This window comes from Condylura cristata, unplaced genomic scaffold, assembly GCF_000260355.1.
Source record: "Condylura cristata isolate star-nosed mole 26May11 unplaced genomic scaffold, ConCri1.0 scaffold00011, whole genome shotgun sequence".
Classification (NCBI taxonomy): domain Eukaryota; kingdom Metazoa; phylum Chordata; class Mammalia; order Eulipotyphla; family Talpidae; genus Condylura; species Condylura cristata.
The window spans coordinates 37,895,447-37,921,968 of NW_004567112.1; the positions used below are offsets into that span (position 1 = coordinate 37,895,447).

The 26,522-nt window shown below is 50.8% G+C and overlaps 1 protein-coding gene across 1 annotated transcript in view; it reads right to left on the minus strand.

Moving 5' to 3' along the window:
* Positions 1 to 26,522, minus strand: part of CDH23 (cadherin-related 23) — a 330,906-nt gene that overhangs the window by 255,984 nt on the left and 48,400 nt on the right. The window contains exons 3-5 of the mRNA XM_004681069.2: positions 11,222 to 11,364; positions 10,326 to 10,373; positions 10,123 to 10,215 (exon numbers count right to left, since the gene is read on the minus strand). Of these exons, the coding sequence (XP_004681126.1) occupies positions 10,123 to 10,215; positions 10,326 to 10,373; positions 11,222 to 11,364 (284 nt within the window). The remainder of the gene's footprint in view (positions 1 to 10,122; positions 10,216 to 10,325; positions 10,374 to 11,221; positions 11,365 to 26,522) is intronic.

Genomic DNA, 26,522 nt, shown 5'->3' on the forward strand with positions numbered 1-26,522 from the left:
AGTAGAAATGCTAGGGGTAAAATGCATTTGGATCTGTTTTGAGTGCTGCACAAAGACAAAATCTAGGACTAGCTGTGTGATCCTGGGCAAGTCACTTAACCCCTCTGAGTCAATCATAGCCTTCTTGCCAATGTGAAGGACTATTGCATGTCTGGAAGGAGACAGTATGATGAACGCAACCCTCCTCCTTTTTTCCCTTCCCCTTTCTCTCAAACCAAGTTTCACACACTCCATTTAGTTCTCCATATCTCCTCTCCCATGCAGCCTGCTCCCCAGTAACTGGGCAACTCTCTATATACTTGCAAAAATATGGGATGGGATGGGGTGATGGGATGGGATGCAAGATACCTTGGTATCCCAGCAAAGTGGGACTGTCCAGAGGTGACCACAACGGGGACCTCTCCAGTCTCCCCCGTGCTGAGCACCACAGAGAGCTGTCACCTGCATGCTGGCAAATACCCATTTTCTGAGACAGGAATTCTCCCAGGACACAAGATGTGAATGGTCGGATTCCAGTCCATGGGACTCCCAATACAGTGCTCATAGCTTCTGTGGGAAGTGACCTTCAAGGGGAAGCTGACTGTTTGTTTCCAGGGGCTTAGGCAATCATAAAAACCTAATGCAATGTATATAATCAAATGAAAATTGGCAAAAATATGGGGTCGGAAGCCAGGATAGTGGGAGAGGTGTGGCTGAGCTCAGGCTGGGAGACACTGACATGGGAAAGGACAATAGAAGAAAATCTCCCTGCCATTTCCCTCTTTCAGGAACAGGGCTGGGAGAGGGGACCCGTCTGAGCCCGTGACCCTCCTGGACAAGGACGTGACCGGGCATTCATCTCTTTGTGGCTGGCAGCCCCCCACGCCTAGGGAGGTGGGTTGGCCGATGGATGATGAAGACAGTGAATGGGGACGATTACATTGTACCTAGTGATTACGCCCTGGGTGAAATCTCTCGGCAGCATTATCCCATCTGGAGAGAAGAACAGGCTTTTTAATAAACGGACAGGAGGCTTCCACTTAAGGTTATTATAAAGAGGGAGCGCCCGGCCCCTCCCGGCTTCCAGCTAGTGCCACAAAGTTGCAAAGTAATTAAAGGCTGCTAAGGAATCAGAGAAATTATAATAATTCCATCAACCAAGAGCTCTCTCTTTCTCTCTCTCTCTCCTGTTTTCTCCCTCCTAGTAGAAAACTAGATGGTCAGGCAGCCTGCAAAAACATCAAAGCAAGCCTATTGTGTGTGGGGTCTCAAATGTCATGGGGGCTGCCAGGCCTGTCCCCAGGCTGTTTTGACAATATTCAAGCTTGTTAGGGTAAGTGAAGGGGCTGAGACCAAACCCCAGAGCCCAAGAAAAGAGGGAAAACAGGGGTGGCTGGTTGTCAGTCATGGGCGCTGCATCAAGTAGGCAGCTCCAGGACACTGTTCCTGGGGCTTGGGGTATGGCTTCTGGAGGACCCCAGGAGGCAATTCCAGCCCCTCTCCCCCCTCCCCCAAGCCCAGCTCTGGTTACCCAGCACCCAGCTGGAAACAGTACAGTGTCTCTGGCCCAGGGACGGGGTCTGTGTCATGGGTTCCAGAAACTGCTTCCCTAGTACCTTCTATGGGTTTGCTTAGGGTCTTCAGGTGTTTGCCACTGATTTACTAGGGGGATGAATCTTGGGCAAATTTTTTACCCTCTCAGGCTTTGTTGACTTTTACAGGAATGTACAGTTGGATGAAGTCACCTCATTCCAAGTCATCTTGTACAGTGCTCACTTCAAGCTGTCTATGTGGATTGCTCTCAGCCTATAATCATTTCTAGGGGACTCTTTCCATTTCTTCCCTTATCATGTTTTCCTTTCACATTTCCAGTTTCCCACAGGACTGAGCTTCTTGCTCATGAACACCCCAACACCTGCCAATGAGTCCGTAGCCATAGATTTTATTTGCTGAGCTTCTTGGACTTCCTGTGACTTTCCCCAAGTTCTCTGAGAATACCTCACAGTAAAGGCAACAACAGTCAGCCCCCTCCACGTGTGATCCTGCACCACCTGCTCTCACTGGACTATCACAACGGATGGCAGCATATTCCCGTGGTACAGAAGAAGAAACCGAGGCCCGAGACGCTGACTGCCTTGCTCTCTGCCTCCTGCTTTAGAGTGAGGCCGGTGTGCACGGCTCCGTCACACTGTGTCACAGTGGGGCTCGGGACTCCACGTCAGGTGAGTACAAGCTCCCATGAAGCAGTGAAGCCAACACTGCTCCTGGCTGTCCTCTCTTAGGCGCTCAGATTCTTAAGCTCCCCACCCAGGTTCTAAGGGAACCCCATCACCTGGGGGCAGGGCCCTGCTTCCTTCTTACAGTGAGCCCACTGCAGGAAAAGGGAGACCATTGAAGAGAAGGGCAGGTGACCACTGAAGAGAAGGGTAGGAACGCCAGCAAGGCGGCATACACATCTCCTAGCAGGAGGCTACCACGAAGAGGTTCTGTTTTAAAGGGCGAAGGCACAACCCAAGGCATGCCGGAGCACCCCTGATCATGCGGCTGGCTCCACGCACAGTTCCCTGCTTCGTATTCATGACAGAGGCTCCCACTGTCACTGCAGTGGGAATATATGGGCCCCCCAAGACTCCCAGCTAGAATCGGAGAGGAAACGGATGTAATTAAGAACATTATTACCGTTCAAACAAAGTAATGTTAATGACAGCTGGGCTCCGGCTCCCACACTGTCCTCTTTCCTAGTGCTGAGACGCAGAGGGTCTCAGCAGGTCGGGTGTGGAAGGAGGCGGCGCCACGGAGGTCATGTCTTGGGCATTCCCCAACAGGTGAAGGAGGGAGATGGGACCCTTGGAGCAGCTATGGCTGGGCTGAGCTCTCTGGGCTCCCATTTTGTGGGACTCCACTTTTTCAATCTCGGGCACTCCTAGCCCAGGAGAGGTGGCAGAAGGAAGTGGACTCTTTTCTGCAGCAGGGGGAGCAGGCCAGCACGTACGCATACTCTCACCTACAAAGTTATATGCAATGTGGGGACTGCAGTTTCAGAGGCTGCATCTGGGGGCACATGAACCCTGCGGGGTCTAAGGAAGGGGTGCCCCATGAGCACAGCAGTGCTGACTGCGGGCAGTCCTCACTCCACAGAGTGGGCAGTGAGCTCTGAGGGAAGCTTTCACTGGCCCTGTCCAGCCTGTGTATGGGGTACATGTGACATCCCTCAGCCGTGGCAGAGGAGACACACATGGCCCGAGTTGCCAGCTCACCTTCCCCACTCTGGCCATATCAGGACCTTGTCCCTGCAACTTTCAGTTAAGTCACAACCAGGTCAAAGTAAAGCTGCAAAAAGGCACATGGCATGCCGAAATGAGGAGGAACAAGACTACCGGTCTCATTGCACACGTCTGACTCTGGGACACCAGAGGAAGTTAGTGAATGTGTCTTGGTCTCACTTTACCTCCTCGCTAAAATGGGAAGAATATTTCCCCCTAACTTGCAGAGCTGTCAATAGGACAAATAAAAGAGAGCAAAGAGCTATAGAGATGACTGTGGAAGTGTGTGGCGCAGGCACACCCCCCCACCCCCACACCTCGAGACGGCCTAGAGACAACCCTGCTGCTCTGCTCACGCATACAGGCCACTTCGTCATGACAAGCCCAAAGCTCAAGTTCCTGGCTACTGAAGGCTGTGGCCCCTGCCCGCTGTGAGAGAGGGGGTCCAGTTACCTGCCCCTGTGCTAGTAATGGTGGCAGAAGACCAGAGAAGACTGGAGTACCCGGGGAGCTCACCTGGTCAAGACAACAGGGTGGCCCACTTGGTTAAAGCAAACCGCTCTGGTTCTGGTCAGCAGAACCCAGAGCCCCCGGCATGATTTATTGGCCTCCCTCTCCCAGATCAATAGGTGGTGGTTATAGATGCAGAGGGGGCCGCTGGGCACTGTGGCCCTGAAGTATAAATTAATATGGCCTGTCAAGGGGCAGCCTCTCCTGGTGAGGGAGACAACACGCTCATGAGCAGAGATGACACCTTGGGGGGTGGGGGTGGCAGGCACAAGCCATGGGAGTCCCCTCCCCCACCTCTTCCTGCAACCTGAGAATGCGGTTTATAAATCATTCAGTCTGACTTGAGGAGGGCAGCTGGAGCACTGCTGCTGGGCCAGCAGGTCTAATAAGTGTGGCCATGTCCACCTCCTCAGGCTCTCTGCTTCATCCAGCTACCACCTCAGGGCTCCCCACCTGCCCAACGCCCAGGATGCAGAGCGGCTAACTAAGGTTCAGGCACTGGCAGGCAACAGAGGGCGCCAGTGAGCAGTAGCTAGGTGCTCCCAAGTGTCCTGGGAGGAAAGTAAGACTGGCAGGTGCGGGGAGGGGGAAGGGAGGGAGGGGGGGCCCTCCCCCAGAGCGCCTGCCTCCCTCAGCTCAGCATTAGGCGTGGCTGCTCCTCAGCTCAACCCGGGGCTGTGAGCCATAAAGGAAGCGTCACTGGGCGAAACATGCTGGCTGGGAAAGCACTTTGCATAAATGCTCTTTGGGCCTCACAACTGCAGAGACAGCGGGAATAGCAGGGCTCCACCTGTTTGTGAAGTTCATGTCCATGGGCCAGGCCCCAAACTGGGTGCGATGATACAAAGATGACCAGCGCAGGCCCTGCCCAGTCTGGTGAAGAGACACCTCCAAACCTCTGCGCCATGACCACTTACTGGGCACTTAAACTTGGCGGTCTCATTTGCTTCAATTCTCACTGCCGTACTGCAAGTCAGGTAGAACTATTTCCATGTTGTAAGTACAATTGAAGTCACCTGCCAAAAGTCACATAGCTAGAACTAGGTCCTAAACTTGGCTCCCTCCTTCACTACCTTGACCTTGAACAAGTCACATAACTTCTGCACGTCCATGCAGTGTCTGCAGAATGGCAAAAACCAGACTGGTTACCCCATGGAGTGGTGACAGCTGAGGGAGCTTCTACAAGGAGAGACCACATGGGGACATAGGACGCTCTTGATAATCACGTTAACTTATTGTCATAGAAGTGAATTATCCATTTTATTTAGTTGACGGATGACCATGAGGAACGCTCTTCTGCTTCTTACTTTCCCATCGGTAGTGAGGAGGGACAGAGAGTAACTTCCATTTTTAAGTGACATGGAGAGACGGTGTCGCCTAAGGGGACCCAGGGCTAGAGGGCTGGGGTTCCGCCCTGACACTATCCCCAGCCACCTCTGAGGCTCAGCAAATGTTCTCGGCCTCTCAGGGCCCTGTTGTCTTATCCAGCTCTACCTCTCCCATCTCCACTCTTGCCCCCTTCTCACAGATGGTCACTTGCAGGCAGCAGTGACAAAGATCTAGGTCTCAAGGACATGGGCAAGGACCAGGGGACCCACTAGCAACACAACTTTGCTTCTGTGAAACAACTACTTCTGTGAGGTGGCACTGGGCTCTTGCAAGGGACACTCAGACCCTCACAACCTCTGTTCCTCCTCAGTGAGTTGGAGTTCACCTACCTCTTTGGGACATTTTAACATATAAAGAGAAGTTAAAGGAAGTCAGGAAGTACATGATATTCAAAGACACCACAGTCTCCTCTAATAGTAAACTCCTACTCATCCTTTTCGGTCCTAAACAAATAGTCCTCATGGACAGAGCAGGTTATTCCTTCCACAGTTCATTCTAGGTCCACTTCTTCCATCCAACCACACACACCCTAAGCTAGTAGAGCATTTGCCACGTGTAGATGTCGTTAGACATCTCCTAAGAATAAAGATTCTGGTCTCAATCATCAGTTACCAAATAGTATATAAACCACAAACTAAGCCAAAGGCTTTTCCTACCTGCATTATTACAGGTCTCACACTGGCTCAGCAAAGAAGTTCTTGTTGCCCATCTTGTAGATAAAAAAGCTGAAGTTCAGAGAGGTTAAGTCACCATTCAAAGACACACAGCAGGCACGTGGTCGAGTCCTTTTTTCAATCCTGTATGTCCAAGTCAGCTTACAGTCCCTGAGTTCTGCCCCATTAGCTCTTCAACAGATGTTTGTTGTATTTATTAAAAAAATAATAAAACGAGTGGGTTTGGAGCACAGTGGATACGATCTGGGCTTTGAAGGACAGGCAAAATTGTTAGCATGAGAGAAGAAGAAAAAGAACAGCTGTGTGTGTATGTGTGTGTGTTTGAGAAAAAAGAGACATAGACACAGGCTCAGAGGCACTGAATCGGTTCATTGGCTGACAGGGGGACCCATGTGGAAGAACCCCAGACCAGTTGATAAGGCAGGTTGAGGCCAGGTGGATAAAAGTCGAGACCGCCTAGCTAAGGAGGTTGCGCTTGCCAGAACTTCAAGGACACAGCTGTCCCTAAGGCCTTCTTGCTCTTTGACCCCAGGAACCAACTGACACCATCAGACTTAAAGCTTCACACCTACCCTTGACCTGAGCACCCCAGTCCAGGGTCACCTCCCAGGGACACAGGGAGGGGGAGTCCCCAGAGGAGGGGGCAGGCAGATGGGACAGTGCTGAAGGTCAGCGAGGTGGGCACGCGCCCCTCATGGAGGTACTGGAGCAGTGCTGCTGGGCACAGACACAGGCAAACACGTTTGAGCAAATTGGAACGCCATAAAAGTCTATTACAGCAAATCAAACAGCAGTCAGCATGACAGCCATTAGCCTGAAATGAATACACGGGGACTTAATGAGGTCTGTCGAGGCTGGCTTGGTGAATTAAGTTGCCAATTCTAGCAGGATTTCCCTTTTCTTTACGGACTTGAAAGCATCCATGCTGCCTCGTTAGGGCTTCGACAAGTGAATTGCAGGGCCTTTCACCCTGATAAAATGGATAATTACATGTAGAACAGCTCTGCGAGGGGAGAGTGGTGGGCAGGAGGGGACCTGAGAACAAACAAACCCAAACACACCTGCCTGGCTTCTCCCAAGTAGGGGCTGGGCCAGGATGCGGCTCTCAGGAGCTGAGGGGACAGGGCTGGGTGCCAGGCGCGGTGCGTTTTCTCCAGGGGAAGGTTTGCTGCCTGATCCGGACCTGCCTCCCACTTCCTCCTATTCCAGGTCTGGGGTCAGGGTTCCCTTGGGTCACCTGGGGAAGGGGAAGGCAGCTGGGGAAGGGCCAAAGGTGTGCCTCAGAGATGGGCTGCCCAGCACTTAACAGAAACCCTCTGGTGGGATGGCACAGGAGTCTTCCTGGGGGGCTCATGCTCAGATCCAGGGAAGTCTGCTATAAAGGCAGCTTACTAGGCTGACTCTCTCCGAGCTACCGGCTCTGGATTGTAGGGGCCAAAAAAGGCATCCTCACCCATCCCCTAGGAAATTCGGATTCACTCCTTCTCCATTACTCAGTACTGGCTAGTTTCAGAAATGCAAGGGCTTTCTGTTTTTGCTTACATACCTCCAGGGATGGGGAGCTCACTATTTTTTTTTTTTTAGCAGGGCAAGGGAATAGAATATAAGCTGGGTCTCATTATCAGAGACCTAGAATTTCTAATGTAAACCTAGAATTTTTCTTCCTATAAGTTGTGACCTTCATGATGATCTCCAAGTTCTGGGCACAGCAGGCCCAAATAGTATTAGGAGGATGAAGGTTGGGTAGGTATGGGATAATAGGGTGTAGGTGCCTGGGACGACCAACAGACTTGCTGAGTGGATGGAGGCAGCCTCAAGGAATAATAAGTCACTGAAGGAGAATAAGGCACTTCTGTTGCGATTTATTCTCAGTTTGTGGGGTGTCAGCACCTGGTCCATGGAGTCACAGTCATAGAGGACGATCTCATCCAGCCAGAACTAGAGCTAAGGTTTCTTGATTCCCAATCTCTCCATCTTGGTGATATCCTGCTGGAAACCCACCACCTCCTCCAGGAAGCCTACTGAGATTTCGCTGATCACGCTGGCAAGTCCTTAGTCCTGACACGTCACACAGTCTACAGTGTCCCTGCTTTGCATTTGGTTCCCATCTACAGGAACTCTGCCACCGAGTTACACTTCTCAAGGACAGAGCCCTGGGGTGTCCTGAGTGACCTCAATGTAAACAGGCAACCCAGGACTGAGTTCTAGGCCAGGGCCAATGGGTCCTCTGCTGTTACTCCACCTGGGGCCTGAGCCAAGCAGCTAAGTTCAGGTCAGGTGACCATACCTCGTAAGGGCTGGCCAGTACCAAGCCACCTTGGGACAGGAGTGGCACGGCTTCCATCCCCACTAGCTGGCCACACTGAACAGCCCTGAGTAAGGCATCAAGTATCTGGCCAAGGAAGAGACCTGAGATGTTTACACACAAGCAGGTGAACCACACGGGACTTTTTCCTGGACCATGTGTCCTTGCAGCTGCCACTCTCCCCATCAGATTGACAGAAGGAAGCCCCGTCCCACTCACCCACTATTGTTATTAGACAGGGAGGACTGTGGCCCAGTGAGGCTAAGTGACATACCCAGATGGACCCAGCAATCTGGAAGCAGAGCAGTGGCTCAGCCCGGGGTCTCTCACCTCTAGTTCCAGCTCCTGTCATTGTTTGCTGCTCGGGCCTCCCAGATCTCTGGGAAGCGAGAGCTTGGCATGTCACCAAGCCCATGGCAGACACGATAAATATTTGCTAAAGAAATGAGTGCCTGAAGAGGTGCTCTCCTTGGAGGCAGAGGCCTTTGAAGAATCCCGGGGGGACTCCACCAGGGTGGGGTTGGAGGTCACGTCTCCTTGTAAGGGAGAGAGGAAAGCCTGGCTCCGGCCCAAGGGCTGGGGAGAGGGATGTGACCTCTCATCCCCTTGCCATTGCTGCTGCCCGCTGCCCCCTGTGAGGGAAGGCAGAGGGCGGCCATGCCTGCCAGGATGGCAGCTGAGCAATGGGTCCAAGGCTCATTAACTCCGAGTTGTGCCCTTGGTTTCTGAGCGTGGGCCCAGAGCGCAGGCTGGCACGTAGAAACCCTTAATTAAATTAGGGCGACTTCCAAAGGAGAGGGGCCAGAGCCAAACTGCTGTCCCTGGGCATATGGGTCACAGTACAGGGCAGTTCCATACCCCCATGCCAGGGACTCTGGCTCTCCCTTCTACGTCCCACCCCATGGCCAAAGGGCAGGGGAGCCCTCCCCCACGTTTGTCCTCACCTCCCTTCTTCTGGAACAAGCATAGGACCCTTGGCTCACAGCTGAGTAAGAAGACCAGGAACAGGAATTGAGGGCCACGAGACAAGGTTTGTTTATCACTGAAGGAATCCAAGGTTGCCTTGAGAGCCAAGTCACACTCCCACTCTAAGCCGACATCAACAAACCTAACACATTCTGAAAAGGCTCTTTCAGTGCCTGAATCCAATGACTCTAACATAAAGGGAACAAAACTCCAGTGCCATGATAGATACCAACCTGCCTCCCTCTGGTAGCTACCATCTCCTGTCCCTCCCACCCCAAGCTTTTATTGCAGCCACCCAGCCCAGCACCCTACAGGCAGGCTTCGGGGACACCCAGTTAGGAGCTCTTTACCCACTGTCTTCAAGGTCTTTGAATTGCTAACTGCCAGTCCAGACGACTGCCATCAGCCACCAGGGAGAGAGACACAAGTGATGAGAATCCTGGGCCACAGGGACCCAGCAGCCAGCTTATTAACGAACCGTTTGTAATGCAATAATTTGTACTTCTCAATTACCAGCAAGGGCTTGGTTTTACATGCATGCAGTCATGCAAACACACTCGGAATACAGTCACCCAAAGGCGCGGCAGGCCTGGGAGACAGCAGGGTGAGTGCAGGATAAGAAGCCACTTCCTGAAACTGCAGGCTCCCTTAGGCCTGGCTGGCTTGATTCTGGCCAAAGCAGGAAGGCCTGAGGTTAGCCCGCCAACCCGCTCTGCCCCAGGCCCAGGCTGGCTATATGAATGGCAGGAAAGAAGGTTAAACACCAGTTCCTCCCAACTCCTGTCCCACCCCTGATTCGGGCTAGAACCGGGGATTCACCCAAGGCCCTCTCATGAGCAGGAGGTGCCCACTGGAACCAGCAGCTAGGTCCCAGCCTCAGAGGTGCTGTTACGTTCACCAACTTGTGTGGACCCAGGGGTGGGCAGGAGAAGAGCTGGAGCCCCCTTGCCCCACCTCCAGCCCACTCCCAAGCGACGTGGGAAACATCAGGTCCCCAGCAGACATCCCGGGTAGTGCAGACTCTGCAGGCTCCTACCTCGGGGATGCGGACACTGTAGGGCTGATTGTGAAACGTGGGCGCGTTGTCGTTCACATCCCCGACCTGGATGTTCACCTTCCGTGTGATCACCTGGCAAGACAGGGGCAAAGGGTCAGCACTGGAACTGGCCTCTAGTCAACTCCCACGAGTCCCAGAGACCCAGCCTCCCAGGGCAGCAAGGGCTTCCAGGTCTTACTCACCCCCTGGTGGTCGCTGACCGAGAACTCCACCGTGAACTCTGACTTGGTCTGAAAGAAAGGAGAGGGAGAGAGCATGGCAGAGTTAGAGAGGTGAGCTGAGGGCAGGTCCTGAGCCCGTCAGGGGGTGGAGACCCTCCAGCTTTGCCCCACGAGCTTGTCTGGGACTGGGTATCCAAGGGCGTGCCTGGAAGTGAGTATTGTCTCGTGGGCTAGGGATGTAGATTCAGGATGTGGATCGTTCCCGTAAAAGAACACGAATAGCAGCCGGGGAGGATTCTGAGCGCAACCTGGGGCGTGGTGTGTGGTGGTCCAGGCGGCAGCTCCAGCTGGAGCCCTGCCAACCCCGGCATCCAACCTGCTCTGGCAGTGACCTTCTGGATGTCCAGCGTCATGTAGGAATGATGGTGGATTCTAATCTGGGCTCCACCTTGAGTTGTATGATCTTGAGCAAAGTACTGGACGCCTCTGTGGTCACTTGGTCAAGTGCAAGGGACAGTCAGGAGTAGCGGTTCTGTTCAAACTCTTACCTCACTAAGAGGTAAGAAGCTAAGAGCTTCCTGTGTTTCCAGGAAATATCCTTTGGGGGAACATTTTCTGGGGCAGGCAGATTTGTAAACCCCATGGAGCTACATTCTACAGGACGCTGGGTCAATGCCCCTCTTGCTTAAATAACAAAGCCGCTCTCCTGAAGACACCCCTGACGCCTCACTTCAGCCCCATGCCTGGACATCAGTACTGGCTCTGGAGGAGGGACACCACTTAGGCAGCAAGATGCTACTTTGGAATCAGAATGGGGCCTCCAGGGAAGGTCCCTAAGCCATGATGAGCCACCTTTCCTGAGTGCCTGGTCCCGCCCCTCAGGAAAGGACTGGGGCCGGGGTAGGGGCAGGTGGTACCTCTCTGTCCAGTGGCTGCCGAAGCCACACCACGCCCGTGTCAGGCTCCACAGCAAAGAAGCGAGAGGCCTCCTCCCCAGACACGCCAAACACCAGGGGGTCATTGTCCATGTCTCGGGCCAGCAACTGGGTCACAGAGGAACCTGGAATGTGTACAGGAGGGAGCAGAGGACAAAAATGGAGGTCAGGTCCATTTTCAGCACCTTATTCAGGTGGCCAGGGGTGAGCTGCCACCCACAAAACTCCAGCAGATTAATCACTGTGACAAGAGCCCTTTGCATCTCTGGGCTCTGAGCCAGGCTCCCCGTTTCTACCCTGGCCACTCCTCACATCCACAACGTAGGCAGGCCTGTAAGAGGGAACCACTATTCACCATAGTCTGGGGTGTAATAGACACCTATGAATTCTGCCTTTTTCTGATTTTAATTTGGAGACCCTCCTCTCCAAGGGGTTCAGATGAGGGCAGAGCCTCAATCTTATGTTCCAAGATGGGCACATAATTCAGCCCTACCCAATCAGAGCATTCTATCCACCAGTCACAAGGATTGGCTCAGGGATGAGCATGTGACCCCAACCAGCCAATCAAAGTCAACCCTGGGATCTTCGCAGGAACTGTTGGGAGCTAGATGGTCTCTTCTGTCAGGGTTGTTAAATTAGCACTGATGGCAGCCATCTTTGCACCACACAGGAAGAGTCTGCCTCAGAATGAGGCCAACAAGGGGAGAAACTGAGCCAAATGGTGCATGGAGAGAGATTCCTGATGGTTTGAGGGTCTGCAGCCAGCTGTGCCTGATATTAGTTCCATCCTTTGGACTTCTCAGCTAAGTGAATGAATAAATCTTCCCTCCCACCCCAAGTCAGTTGAGTTAGATTTCTGTCTTTTAGTAAAGGGAAGCACCCTTTCTAATTCAGAACATTTGGCATTTTTTCAGCAACGACTAGGTGCTGGGCCTGTTGAAGGCACTGGAGCCCACCAAGGCTAAGCAGATGTGGCTCAAAACAGGAATACTGGTCTTGAACTGGTTAAGAAAGTGTAGTTTCTGTTCCCAAGAAAGGAATCAAGTTGTCACCCTTCACCAAGAAACAAATCCATAGCCAGAGTTTAGCCTGGTCATCAGGATACTGGGCCTAGAGTTTTGTGTCAGCAGTCCAAACAGAAGGCATCTGATCCTGGCATTCACAGCCCTGATCCCTCCATGTAGCCTTAAATCACCTGGGATTCTCCAGGAATGGGACAATACCCACACCTTCAGAAGGTCCTTAAACCCTCACAACCTGTGCAATTGTGTTGTGAGTGTGCACTGTGCTATTTTCTGTAGAGAAGTTCTAGATTCCATCTGATTTTCAAAGGAGAAGTTAAATTAGAACTATGGCCTTGGGGAAGGTACTTCTTTCAAGGCCTCGACTACCTTATGAAATGAGGCAGGCACTCTTTCTTCCCCCAAATACTGACTCTCATATTCTTGGAACAGTTCTGATAAACATGGCAAGGAAGGATTCAAAGTCTGGAGGTGTTCAAAGTCTGGAAGTGAACACTAATGAGCTTTGTTGAATGAACTTTTAAAAAGGCATTTTTATATATAACAGTTTATTTTTACATCATTTTGTACATTTTTTTTCCATCTCAATTGTAATCCCCGCGGGTTTCCCATCACCAAGTCACCTGTGTGCCATCACCATAATCCCATGCACTTCCCTCCCCGCCCCCCCATTTTATCCCATTCCCCACCCCACCCCCACAAAATGTCTCTGGTATATGATTGTTCATTATTTTTGTTATTTTCTCGCCTGGTCCATTATACTCCTGCTATGAGTGAAACCATCCGGTATTTTTCTTTCTCTTTCTGGCTTATCTCACTAAGCATGATCTTTTCCAGCTCCATCCAAGTTGCTGCAAAAGACATGTGTTTCTCTTTTTTGGTTGCTGAGTAATATTCCATTGTATATATGTACCACATCTTTTTTATCCAGTCATCTACTTTTGGGCATTTGGGCTACTTCCATGTTTTTCCTATTGTAAATAAAGTAGCAATAAACATGGGGGTACAGGTATCTTTTTCAATCAGTGTTTTTGTGTCTTTTGAGTAGATACCTAGGAGTGGGATTGCTGGGTTGTAAGGAAGCTCCATGTTTAGTAGTTTGAGGAACCTCCAAACAGTTTTCCATAGTGGTTGTACTAGTTTGCATTCCCACCAGCAGTGCAGGAGAGTTCCTTTTTCTCCACATCCTCGCCAACATTTGTTGTTGCTAGTTTTTTGAAGATGTGCCATTCTCACTGGGGTGAGGTAGTATCTCATTGTGGTTTTAATTTGCATCTCCCATATTACGAGTGATGTTGAACATTTTTTCATATGCCTGTTGGCCATCTGCATTTCCTCTTTGGAGAAGTGTCTTAAAAAGGCATTTTTAATATGACAATGATAGCGAACATTTCTGAGCATAAACCACAGTCTGGACACTGGATTAAGAGACTTCCATATACTAATTCAATCCTTATTGTTATTCTTCCCACTTAACAGATAAGGCAGAAAAGAGTGCTTAAGTTTACTAGAGAAACACAGTTAGAAAATGACAGAGCTGGAATTCAAAGCTCAGACATTCTGGGCCCAGAGCCCACTTTTGTTTCCACAAATCTTGCATCTCAACACTTAATCTGAACTCAAGGTGCAGGACTCCCGTGGACATGGTCATGTCAGACCCTAATGGAAGCCCAACACTCAAAAAAGGAAGACACTGAGAACTCACTGGGCTCTCATGATATGGGTGGCACAATGCTGGGCCCCTCCAGTGGGTTTGTTCATTAAATCCTCCCAGCAACTCTGATTGGTAGTCACTTCCCTGCCCATTCTACAGATTAAGAAGTAGTGGCTCAGAGAGGCAAAGTAGCTTCTCCGAGGTCACACAGTAGAGTAGGACACAGTAGCATGTACTCATAGGGGGAGGCAAGAAGTGGAAGAAGAAGGAGCGAATTCACAGAACAGCAATGTTGGAAGAGCCCACCTTCCCATTTAATGGATGGAGAAGCTGAAGGCAGTTAGCAATTTGCCCAAAGTACAATAGTGGACAACAGAGTCAAGATTCAACCCAAGTTTCCAGTCTCCCAGACTTTGATTCATTAGACTGTGCCTAGGTGGGAGAGAAGGTATGTGAAGTCACAGAGAGACCAAGTGTATCTTTCCAACTCTGTCCATGTTGCTCAGTAACAAACTATTCTTTATACTCAAACAGAAGTATATTAAGAGCACAATGTAGCACTTATATTTTAAAACCTAACCTAAAACTGTACAAAAATTCTAGTTTCCCTCAGACATCTAGGGATATACATTTCCTTTCTGTCACCCTAAGGATCCTTTTAGTAGCAAAGGAATATAATGCTACTTCCTAAAGCCCGGGAAGAGTCTCCTCATGAGAAAATGGAGACCTACTGAGGCACTGCTGCTCCCAGTGAGCAGTGAGCCATGCTCTATCCCTGGACTGAACACCCCACCTCCACCCTGGACTGAACACCCAACCTCCACCCTGACTGAACACCCCACCTCCACCCTCCTTCAGGGCCCAGCCCAGGTAGAGGGTAGAGGGTGAAGCTTCCGACTGGCCAGTGGGGTTCTGGGATGGCTACACTGGCTCTCTAGCCAAGGTCACACATCTTGTTCCGATATCCCAGTGGCTCTCTCTGTCCCAATGTCCAGGCCCTCCCAAGAAGGGGGGCGCTGGGCAGGACAGAGACGGGGCCATCAGCTGCTGTCACCCAACCTGTAATTTCCTGGACTTTTATCCATTTTTCCCTCAATTATGTGCTGCTCAAAATGGTCCTTTTCGGCTTCCTCACGGGCTCTTGCCTGCTCACGCCTTCTTTGTGTCTCAGGTAATTGCTAGTGACCTTTTCTAAGTGTACTAATTAAAGGTGCCAATTTAATATTATATTTAAGACAAGGCGCCCCACAATTTTCCAGCTGGGCACATACTCCCCCGCCCAGTGCTGTTCTGCCACTCCATAGAAGCTGGGGCCTAGCTTTGGCTTCTCTGGGACGCAGGTCTCATTTCTGCACCAGGGAGGCTGCAACAACGTCCGTGCACACTGTTCATACAGGCTCGAGGCCAGTCTGTGGGGCGCAATCCGAGCTCAATGTCCCCACCAGCAGCCCCTCTGAGAGCCATCCCTGCCTGTGTGACCTTGGGGTGTTTCCCACCCGAGAAAGACCATACACTGCATCTCAGTCCCCCTCGACTATACTCAAGGAATACTTGGACTTTTTTTGTAAATTGTGATAAAATACACATAACATGAAAAATATCATCTCAACCACTTTAAAGAGTAGGGGATATTAGGCCCACTCACAATGTATCACAACCATCATCACTATCTATTTCCAGAACATTTTTCTCACTTCCAAAGGAAACACATACACATGATGCAGTAGCTCCCCGTTCCCTTCTGCCCTAGTTCCTGGCAACTGCTAGTCTGTATCTTTGAATATGCCTAGTCCCAAAATTTCATACAAACACAACAATCATATGCCATGTGTCATTGGGTTTTCAAGGCTCTTCCATGTTGTAACATGCGATAGTACTTAATTCCTTTTAATGTCTGCATAATAGTCCATTGTATGGATCTACCATGCCATTTTATCTGTTCATCAGTTGATGACATTTGCATTGCTTCCACCTTTTGGCTACTGTGACTACAGCTGCTATGCACATGTGTGGACAAGATTTTGTCTGAACATCTGCTTTCAGTTCTTTGTAAAAATACACCTAGAAATGGAATTACTGAGTCCTGCGCTAATTCTATATTCAATGTATTGATGAACCACCAAATTGTTTTCTGCCACTTATGTTCTTAGCCACAATAGGTGAGGCCTGAAGGTCCTTTCAGAATATGAAGGATACTCAATAATTCCCAGGGCTGAGTGGCCCCTGTATGGTGGAGAGGTGGGAGTGGGCGGTCCTCCAAAGCTGATGCTCTTGGTACCCTATCCACTCTGTCTCAGCACATGCCACTGTCACGTATGCCAGCCTGTCCTCCAACTGCCAGCCTCATCACCCTCTGCCTGACGGGTTCTGACTGTCAGTGATTTTTCCACCCAAACACAGGCCAGGCCAGAAGTGCCAGGGATCAAAGGTGCCTGGGAGCATTGCACAAAGAATGACCCATGGAAGATGGTGGGTGAAGAGTTGGTAGACCCACATTCCGGTTACTCAGAGGGGTGAACAGGGAGGCTGTGCTCTACACTGGCTCTTGGATTTTGCCAAAGGATTCATCGCCCAATGCCCGCAGTGGTAGCTTGGTTGACCCTGCATCTTGATGGCTTTCTTCCCTTCCTTCTCCCACATTCCCTTTCCCCCAATTGTGTTTCCTGGATTTCCCTCCAATAAGCTACACTTGAATCCTCATCACAAGGTGGACCTCTGGGGGAACCTAAAAAAGACAGCTCTTAAGATTATGACATCAGAACCAGCAGGGGAACTTGTTACAATACAGATGCCAAGACCCTACTGGCTTGGCTGGCTTGGCTGGGATGGGGGGAGACCAGATGTGAACTTTTAAACTGCAGCCCCCTTTCTCCCTGCAAGAGACTCTGACACAGAGCCAAGCCTGGATGTCTGTGACTACTTTATAGCAGGGTGATAGACAAATGTTTAACAACGGTCACAGCACAGGCATCAACCAATCAGAAAGGATGCTGGCCATAAACAACTGGACTGGTGAGGACTGCCTGTAAGTCAGCCTGGTTTATGGCTCACATTTAAATGCAGAGAAAAGCTCCTCCAGTCCCAGGATGATTTAAAGGCTCAGCCTTAGGACTCTTGGCTCAATCAGTACTGCTGGGAGATGCTCTGCTCTTGACCTCCCCTCCCCTCATGGGGAAGGGTAACCCAGCAAGGCTGCCCCACTCTACACTGTGCCAACCCAACTCAGACCCAGGCCCAGGCTCAGCTTGTAAGTGGAAAGTGAAACTTTAAAAAGCTTGTATTGGGCCCTCCCTGGTGGCGCAGCGGGTTAAAGCGCAGCACTGAGAAGCTAAAGCCACTTCTGCGTGAGTTCGATCCCCGCCTGCCCCGGAGGTGACCACATGGTGTGGCAGACCTCTCCTGACCCGCCTGCTGCTGCCCTCAGCAGTGTACTTGGTCAGTTGGCCTGTTCTGCTCCCCACTCTGTCTCTGGTGACTCCTCTTACCATCTCCCCCCCACCTCTGGCCTGTACCCCAGTTCTGTATGCACAAATAAATCTTTTTTTTTTTTTTTAAAAAAAAGCTTGTATCATTGTCCACCTATCGACACAGGGCACTATACACAACAGTCACAGGCAGTGTTTATCAATGAAAGAATAAAAAGAACATGGCATAAATAGTCAGACGAGCCACACAATGACATTTCAACCCATGAAGGGCCTCTGTGAGATGGCCTCCATGTATAGGCTGGGTGTGTAGTAGGCAACACCATCTCCATTCAGGAAGTACCTCTGTGGTACTTCCACAGAACCACAGACAACCACAGAATTGTCTGCCGACACATTTGTCCAAATGTATCCACAGCCCTGTTGTAAGATAATGCATGACTATAGGTACACTGAATATTATTCAGTCTGAAAAAGGAAGGAAATGCCAACACAAACTACTGCCAAGTTGAACCTTGAAAACATGATACTGAATGGAAAATGCCAGTCAAAAAGACAAATGATGTGTGATGGCACTTACGTGAGGTATCGAGAGGAATCAAATTCATAAACTTATGATGCAGAAAGGCAATCACCAGGGGCAGGGGGGAGGGAGGGAGAAGGCGCTGTTTGATGACTATAAAGTTGAGTTTTGCAAGATGAAAAGAGTTGTTGAGATTGGCCACACGACAGTGGGAGTGTGCTTAGCACTACTGAACTGTACTTTTAAAAATGACAAAGGTGGTACTTAAGTTATGTGCATTTTACTACAACTGAAAATATAAAACCCCACAGAAATCATCACGTCCAAGGCCCTAGTCATCTGGCCTAGGACAGCTCCTCCCACCAACCTTCCACTTGGCCTCTCCAGGGTTATAACCTTCTGGCCCCAGGGCCTCTTTCTGTTCCTGAACCATCTGTGGCTGCATTGGGGCCTTTGCCTGTTGAGCCTTCTGCCCGGAATGTCCCGCCTGCGGGCACTACACGCTGCTCTTCACCTCTCAGGACAGGAGGTCCCCCTCAGGCTGGCCTTGCCCAATACTGGGTCACATGAATGTAACAAAGGTGTCTCCAGAAAAAGTGGAGGTCCCAGGTTTTTGCCCCCCCGCACCCCCCCCAGGGAGGGGAGGAGCTGAGTGGCCAGGTAAAGCTATGGCAAACTTGGCAGAGGCAGGAGGGGAGGTTCTTGGAGTGAGAGACATGTGGAGAAGGCGGGCCCACTTCTCAGTTTTGCATGTGCACTTCCTAGGGACTTGGGGGACGTAGGAGAGACACGTGGTGTTGAGTTGTATCTACACACGTGGGTGGGTGACATGTGGGGAGATGCCAGTGTCAGCCTTAATACTGACTTGTACTTTAATCTTGCGCCTTCTATCCCAGACTTGCTGGTGAAGGAATGGAGGAAGTAAGGCAGGCCTGAGCAAAACTAGCCCAGGCGAGCACCACCCCCCACCCCCAGAATGCAGGATAGGTTGAAGAGGGACAATGTACATTTAAATTGATTGGATAATGGGAATGGTGTGGCCCAGGCTGATTGGACTGGAGGCACCAGGAAATGAGACATCTGTTCCTGGAAACCTGTCCTTGGGTGGTTGAACTGTGACTCAGGCTGTGACGTCTGTTAATTTTTGAATCCATTTGCTAAGTTGCATTTGCGCGGGCTCTGAATTTGCGCGGACTATGACGTATGTAACGGCCAACAAGACCAATATACTCCCTGACATTCCTTTGGTCGGGTCTTGCCTGAACTCTCTGTCCTGCGTGTCCGGCAGGGAATGGCTTGACCCTGGCTAGCCAGCCCAATAAACTCTACTTTGCGAATTGCATTCTTGTGTGATGCTCTGTCTTTCGCGGTAATCGAGTTCTCAGATCCTAACATTGGCCCCTTTTGCCTTTCACTGCTCCCCTCAGCAGTGTACTTTGTCAGTCTGCCTATTCTCTCCTCACTCTGTCTCTGGTGAATCCTCTCACCGCCCCTGCACCTCTGGTCTGTACCCCAGTTCTGTATGCACAAATAAATAAAGCTCAAAAAAAAAAAAAAAGGTGCCTTAGACTGGTGGCACGCTTTGGCCTCAACAGCTCTGCTCAGGCCAACCCTGTTTGGCTGGACATTTGCCCACAAGGGGCTGAGTAACTTTGGGTGTTTCGTTGGGACACTAAAAGCTTTCTCTTCTTCCCTCTCTATGCACAACCATTCTATAGAAGAGCTTAGACACTAAGAGTGTGCTTTGTCTTTATGTGGCTAATGTCAGAATCCATTTAGAATGTGCAAGAGTCAGGGTCCCAATGTACCCTTCATCTGCCCACTAACATGGATAGAGACTACAGAGTGCCCATCTCTCTGCTTTCCCACACCTTGAGTTACTGTGGTCACAGCCCGCCCCTTCTGACGTGATTCTGTTTATTTGTAACAGGGGGGTCCCCAGGAAAAGGGGAAGTTCCAGGTTCCCTGCCCCACCCAGAAGGAGGGTGGAGCTGAGCAGAAAAAAAGAAGAGAAGGAATCTGAGGAGGAAGGAAGCAGGATGGAAAGCCAGAAGGAGATCTGAGGAAGCCAAATGGAGCAAAAGGAGACATGAGAAGAAACCATGCTTGTTTCTTGGCCCTGGACTGGTTGAAAGAGATGTGGGTGAGAGACCGGTGGGGAGGTTGACTTTGGCGGTGTTTACATTGATTTTGATTTTGCTCTTTTCCTCCCAGACTTGTCTGGCCATTTCTGACCCTTTACTATGGGTCCTGGCCAGAAGGTGCTTTAGTCATGTGGCGGGCTTTCAGACCTGGCTTTGGGCCAATCAATCCCTTTTGGGTGGACTTTTGCCCACGAGGGGATGGGTAACTTCGGGTGTTTGATTTAGAAATTATATTATTTGTCTTCGTATTGAATACTCACTATATTAAAGTCCCTTCTCATTAAAGTCTTACATGTTTTGTCTTGATGCGGCGGATGGCAGAACCTATTTAGAGCAGGCAGGTTCGGGGGTTCAGGGGTGCCCCTCTTTCCCTGTCCTGTAACAGATTCACTTGTCCTGCTGCCTGCCGGTCTTCCCCAGTCCCACCAACACAACAGCGGTGCACAGTGTGGCTGTACAGGCCTGCCATCCCAGAGGCACTCCATAAAGAGTCACTGGGTAAATAAACAAATCCTGCCAGTTGCCTAGACATGTTAGGAGAAAATAGCCCCCAAAAGTCATGAAGATCTCTGAGCCGAGACAAGATGAGAGAGTACAGCAAGTTGATTCTTAATTATATTCTAATGGATGGGGACAAGCATGGCAAATCAACACCTACAAATGCCTAAATCGGTAGCACTTGGCTTCAGGTGCAGGTAGAATCATAGCTGGGCCCTGGCTAGGGTCATGTCCCTCAGAAACTGGCGTGCACCCCTCCAGGAGCAATGTGGCCTGCTGCAAGGCCATGTACTCTAGTCTGAGGTACTGTACCCATCCTAGCACCCTGCACCCCTCCTGGGCCTGTGTGCCCCTCTGGGTACTGATAATCCTACCCTAGCTCCCATCCCAGGGAACCCCAACCTGGAGTCTAGGAACCTGGTTGGGTAGGGTCGGGATCTACTTCCCGCTCCAGATAGGCTACAATGCCTTTGGGAGATGCTGGCTACACATTCCCACAGTGGCCTCAGCCCCTCAGCAGTGGGCCACGTCTGTCCTCCAGGCAAGGGGTGACAATCACAGCTTCCCTTGCAGCCCCGCTGGGCACATGCTGGTCCCTGAGATGCCTGTTATTACTATTATTGTTGCTATTCACGCTAAGCGGTGAGGGCTGGCATTGGGGTGGCATGTGCTTCTGGAGAGCTGTGAGTCTTGCTGCTAGATGAGGGGGTGGGTCAGAAACAGGCAGGCCAGTGGCAGACTGCAAGGCTTGTTCTTTTTCTTTTTGGATGGAGAAAGGATGAAAGCTATGCTAGTTCTAAAATACAGAGAGGGTGTGAAGCATGAATAAATGGCAAGGAGAACACACCTGCATCCTCCTTGCCATAGTGTCTTCTTAAAGCATAACTTTAACATCTCTAATTGTGGTGTGCTCCACCCAAACACCTCCTGTAATTCCCAGAGAATGTGCTACGAGTTCCTTACTGAGCTGGCCAATGCTCAGCCCGGCAGGCTGCTATCAGCCCTCAAGCACACACAGCCTTGCGTGTCCGTACACCTTTGCAGCTGCTGTCCGTTTGGCCTGGAAAGCCTTCCTCCCCACACTGCCTCCCAAGTCCCGGTCACCCTAAAACATACCCCTCAGACACCACCTTCATCAGGAAGTTCTCTCTCCTCTGTGCTCCCTGTTTTATTCTTGGTGCTTCTGCTGTGCAGAAGCACACGTGGGAAACCTTCCTCACCCCTCCATGATTATACTATGGCCCCTCTTTGCTGGGGATCTAGCCAGTTCTGGCCCTTGCCCCTTCAGACATTACTAATCAATCACAGCTCCCTTTTCTGTTGAATCTATATTCAACTTCAGAGTCCTTCACGAGACTAGGTTTCATGTAGCTACCACCAATCAATCATCAAAGGCTTACGAGAGCAAACCTTTTTCAATCTGTGACCTAAAAGGATCGCACATCAAACGCACTGTCCCTTCTCATTTAGGGTTCAATGATGGAAGGCCCAGGTCTGCTCTACCAGACACATGGCAGTTAGGAGTGAGTGACTCAGAATCAGTCTATAGGTCTGATTCTACTTAGGGTTGAAGTGAGAACCAAAAGAGAAAGTCTCTTCTCACTTTGCAGAGAGGAAAACAGGGTTCCTGGCTGGGAGACAGCTGCCTGGGACCGGGCTGTGCATCAGGGAGTAGCTGAGCCACGGAGTTACAGATGACAGGTCCCCAACAGGCATGGGTTATGACGCGTCTCTCTGAGATTAACCACCCCTCTCTCCTATGGGCCTACAGCAACCCTCAACCCATCAGGAGGGAAGCCCACCTGCCTCCCCGTCCAGGGGGCCTAGCTGTTCTGGCCTTGGTCTCTGCCAGAGCCTCTGCTCCATACATCCCCTGCTCCCCTGCGATGAGCCCCCCAGGACCTGGGCTGGCCTTGCAGCCTGCAATCTCATTTGTTTCTCGCTGGGATCAGACAGGCCAGTTAAGTGCCTTGATTCCTAAGGAATGATCTCATTTGTCTTAGTTCCCCTCTCCTCTCCTGCTTCGATCAGGCTCCTTTCCTCTAAGCACCCCCCACCTCAGGTCCTGAACTTGGTTTGACCTTAGGAAAGTCAATTTTTGTTGTTGCTGTCCTAGGCCCTCCTGGGTGAAGCCAGGCCCTCTCTTTCCTGAAAGGAGGTGGCCCTGAGCCTGCGACGCACTCACCAACATTCACTCATCAGGACACCCTTGCCCTGTGTAAAGAGAACTGTCTCTGTCCCGGCTGTCATCACAGCCTCTCTCCTCAGCCGAGTCTACTCAGAGTAGATGGCAGGAACTGCTGAGGGAAGGAAAACTATCCCTTAAGGAGCACTCTCTGTCAGGCACTATACTCAGTGGTTTCCATTCATTTGTTCAGTCACCTGTTTCTCCAAACAGGGTCACTGTGAGACCCTCTACATACCCACTCCACAGAGGAGAAAACTATCGCTCAGCAGGGTGAAGTAACCTACCCAAACTCACACAGCTCGAAGGGGCAGAGCAAGGATTCAGCCCAAGTTTGCTGATTCAGAATTGATGTTCTCTCCACTCCCCTCATGGCTTCTATCACAAAGTCTTCACACAAGCCCCAATCTGAGCGGCAAACACTACCTCTCTTCACCCCACAGACTGACCCCACAGGGAGACCTACAGATCCCACCCATGTTTTAGGCTCCTCTGGGTGCCTAGGTTACCTGGCTGGCCTGAAGGCAAGCACCCTTGAGGCAGGGACTGTGGGGTCCCCTCCATTCACCCTATCTTTTCACACCCACTTATCACCTGCCAACAAGATGGCAGAAGACAGTGGCTGGCTCACCCAGGCATACAGGCATCTGTGGCGGAGGGGACACGCTCGTTCACAAAGAGGGAGAACATGAACTTGGGCTGGGAAGAGCGAGAGCTACGTGCTGCTGCTGCTGTTTTAAATTAATCAAGCACAGGAGGGAAGATCAGAAGCTAAACACCAATATTTGAGGGAGCTGGCCCTGAAGCTTAGAAGCCGAGAGCTGTTCTGTTTTTGGCACAATGTAGTAAGGAAAAGCCCTCACTGCCAAGGGCTGGTAACAGACACGATGTGCTCTGTATATGCAGAGAGGTTAAGTCACTTGCCTAAAGTTGCTGACTCTGACACAGCTATAGCACATGGCAGAGCTGGAATTGCTCACGACGCCTTTAATCCCGTGCTACCGTGGTAGTCCTTCACTCATTCATTCAACACAGCCTGAGCACCTGCTCTATCCTGTACACCCTCCAGGTGTGCACTGGTGATACAACAATGAACAAAAGTGCAGAAAGTCCCTGCCCTCCTGGCGCTGGGCTGTGCGTGGAAAGACCTACTTTTCATTATGCCACAAACCGTTCCCAGGTGCTGTTGGGAAGCATGAGCATGGGTTTAGGGTCCCGGCACAGCCCAGACATAAGAACTGTACTCTTACCCTTCACTCTGGCTCACAGGCTGGGACCCCCGAGATGAACACTGTTTATCCTGGAAGGGCTGAGACTTAGGATCAAAAGACAGGAAAGGAGCTTCAAGAGGAAAGCAGCCTCAGTGAATCTCTTTGCTAGGACAGAGAGAGGCAGGCGGGCACAGAACTCACATGGCTGGCACTCAGCCACGACGTCCTGTATGGCCACAAGCGAGTCATTCACCTCTCTGAGTCGCTCTGTTCACTGAGCCACAGGGGCTGACATCAATGGCCAGAGCACAGGGGTTCTTGGGGGAAATTGAATCCAAGTTTGACAAATGGTTCTGGGTTCTGGTTCATATGCCCAGCGCCACTGGGCCACAGTCACAAGGGGCTTCAAGGCCATGACGAGAGTTCTGTAGGAAAGGCCACTGTGTGGTCTTTTAGAGACACCTGACATGAAGGGGGGCGGGGGGCGGGTGGAGCTAATTTGTGCCACACTTGCCTTCTGATGAGGCCAAGCAGCTCAAACAAAGGAGAAAGTGGGGCTGGGTGGCTCAGTGACTCATCCACCAGCAGCCAGCTAACAGCTACAGGTGGCAGAGCTGAGACTTAGAATGGTCCCGTGCTCCCCAATGTCCTTTACACGACACCACATGCAGGTCTCATGCAGTTAAAGTAGCAGCAAGACTGTGACTCTGTCTGCCCTACTCTATGACCAAGGCGCCGTGGAGGGGAGGCCGGCGCCAGGGCCCCGCCGCCAGGCTTCACATTGTGTTGACGCTTGGGGGATGAATCTAACCTGTCAGGCCTGGCAGCCCAGGTCCAGGGTAGACTGGCTATTCTTTTCTGCTCAAGAGTAGCAACCTGAGCATGAAATAGCCATGGATAAAGGGGCTCTGAATGCAGTGTCTGACCTTCCTGAGTCCTTGTTGCAGTTCCAGGCCCAGGGGCTGGTGTCCTATCCCTGGGACCAGCAGAACCCTGGAGGGTAGTTACCAAATTTCATAACAATGATAATAGTGGGCTGGGTATTTTTTTCCCTTTTCCAGAAACTTCAATTCATTGAACTGTTCAATTAACTTTACAAAAGGAAATGTGGGAAAATGATGGCAAATTGAACTTGACATTATCATTAAAATAAACAGAGCACTACAGGCCCCTTAAAGGCTCCTGGAGAGATTATCCCAACACTTGCAGGCACATGCTGACTCTTTCCTGCTCAGAGGGACCCTCCTACCCTGAGCCTGCACAGCCTGTCCCCACTCACAACCCCCTTGCTCAGTACAAAGCCTGATAATGGCATCCCTCATCACAGCGCCCCCGCCACAAAATGAATGTGAACTTGGGAGGTCAGAGGTGAGCTGTGCTCACAGATTGCCATCTCGCCGGTGTCCCTCCTCCCAGCTTCCTGAAAACAAGGGGGTAGGTTACTCCAATGGGTCTCAGACTTGGCTGCACGTTAGCATCATGTATACCCCCAGACCAGGTAAATCTGAAACTCTGAAGAAGGACTGAAGCATCAGGATTAAAAAACAAAACAACCCAAGCCCCAAACAGATGATTCCAGGGGGCAGCCAAGGTTGATAGCCAAGATCTAGTAGATCCCAAGGTTCCATCCTTGCAACTTCAGTACTAATCAGGTTACTCCCACTTATCTGAGAGGCAGGAAAACCCAACGGTCAATAGCAACTCCCCAGTGTGTGACACACTGAAATCACTGGCACTTTCTAACAATATCAGTGCCTGTGTCCCACACCCCAAGGTTGTAATCAATCTGGGGTACAGCCAGGCTTTGGAGAGACCTAAATCCTTGGGAGGGCCTAATGTGCAGGCAAGATTGGAAGTGACTATTTCATGTAATGTTTTCACCTGGAAAGTAGGGAAGCCTGATGGCCTGATGGCCCTCCTCCAGGGGTCTTGCTCACTAACTACATCGGGGTGCACTCAAGCATATTCCACTGAGGTCAGTTCCACTGTGGGGTAGAAAAAGAAAAAAAAAAAACCCAAACCTTTGCTGTGTTATCCTTCCCCTGTTCAAAATCTTCCAAATCACAACATAAAAAGAGAAGTTGAATTCATGGTTTTGTAGCAGCGAATCGCGACCTGATTCCATATTAGCATCACCTGCAGAGCTTCTAAAAATAAAGATTCCCGGGCCTACCTGCTAAAGATTCTGTTTGAATTAATTGCTCCAATGCAGGACCTAGACATTAGTATTTTCTTCTAATTACCCAAGTGAGTCCAGTGTGCAACCAAGGCAAGACTCACTGAGTCAGAATAGTGGTTTTCAAACTTGGATCCTCACCGAAGGAGGCCTCTTGTTTAGAACACAGGCCCCTTGCAGGGTTTCTCCTGGAGAAGGCTAACACTGCTGACCTTGACCCACAGTTCTGGGAAGCACAAGGTGAGAGTTTCCATGGCCCAGGTCTGCAGGCCTGACTGCAACCTCCCACTGCCTCCTGCGCCCCCCTCAGCCAAAACCTGACTCCGGGCCCTCCCTGGTGGCGCAGCGGGTTAAAGCACAACACTGAGAAGGTAAAGCCACTTCCGCATGAGTTCGATTCCCGCCTGCCCCGGAGGTGACCACATGGCGTGGCAGACCTCTCCTG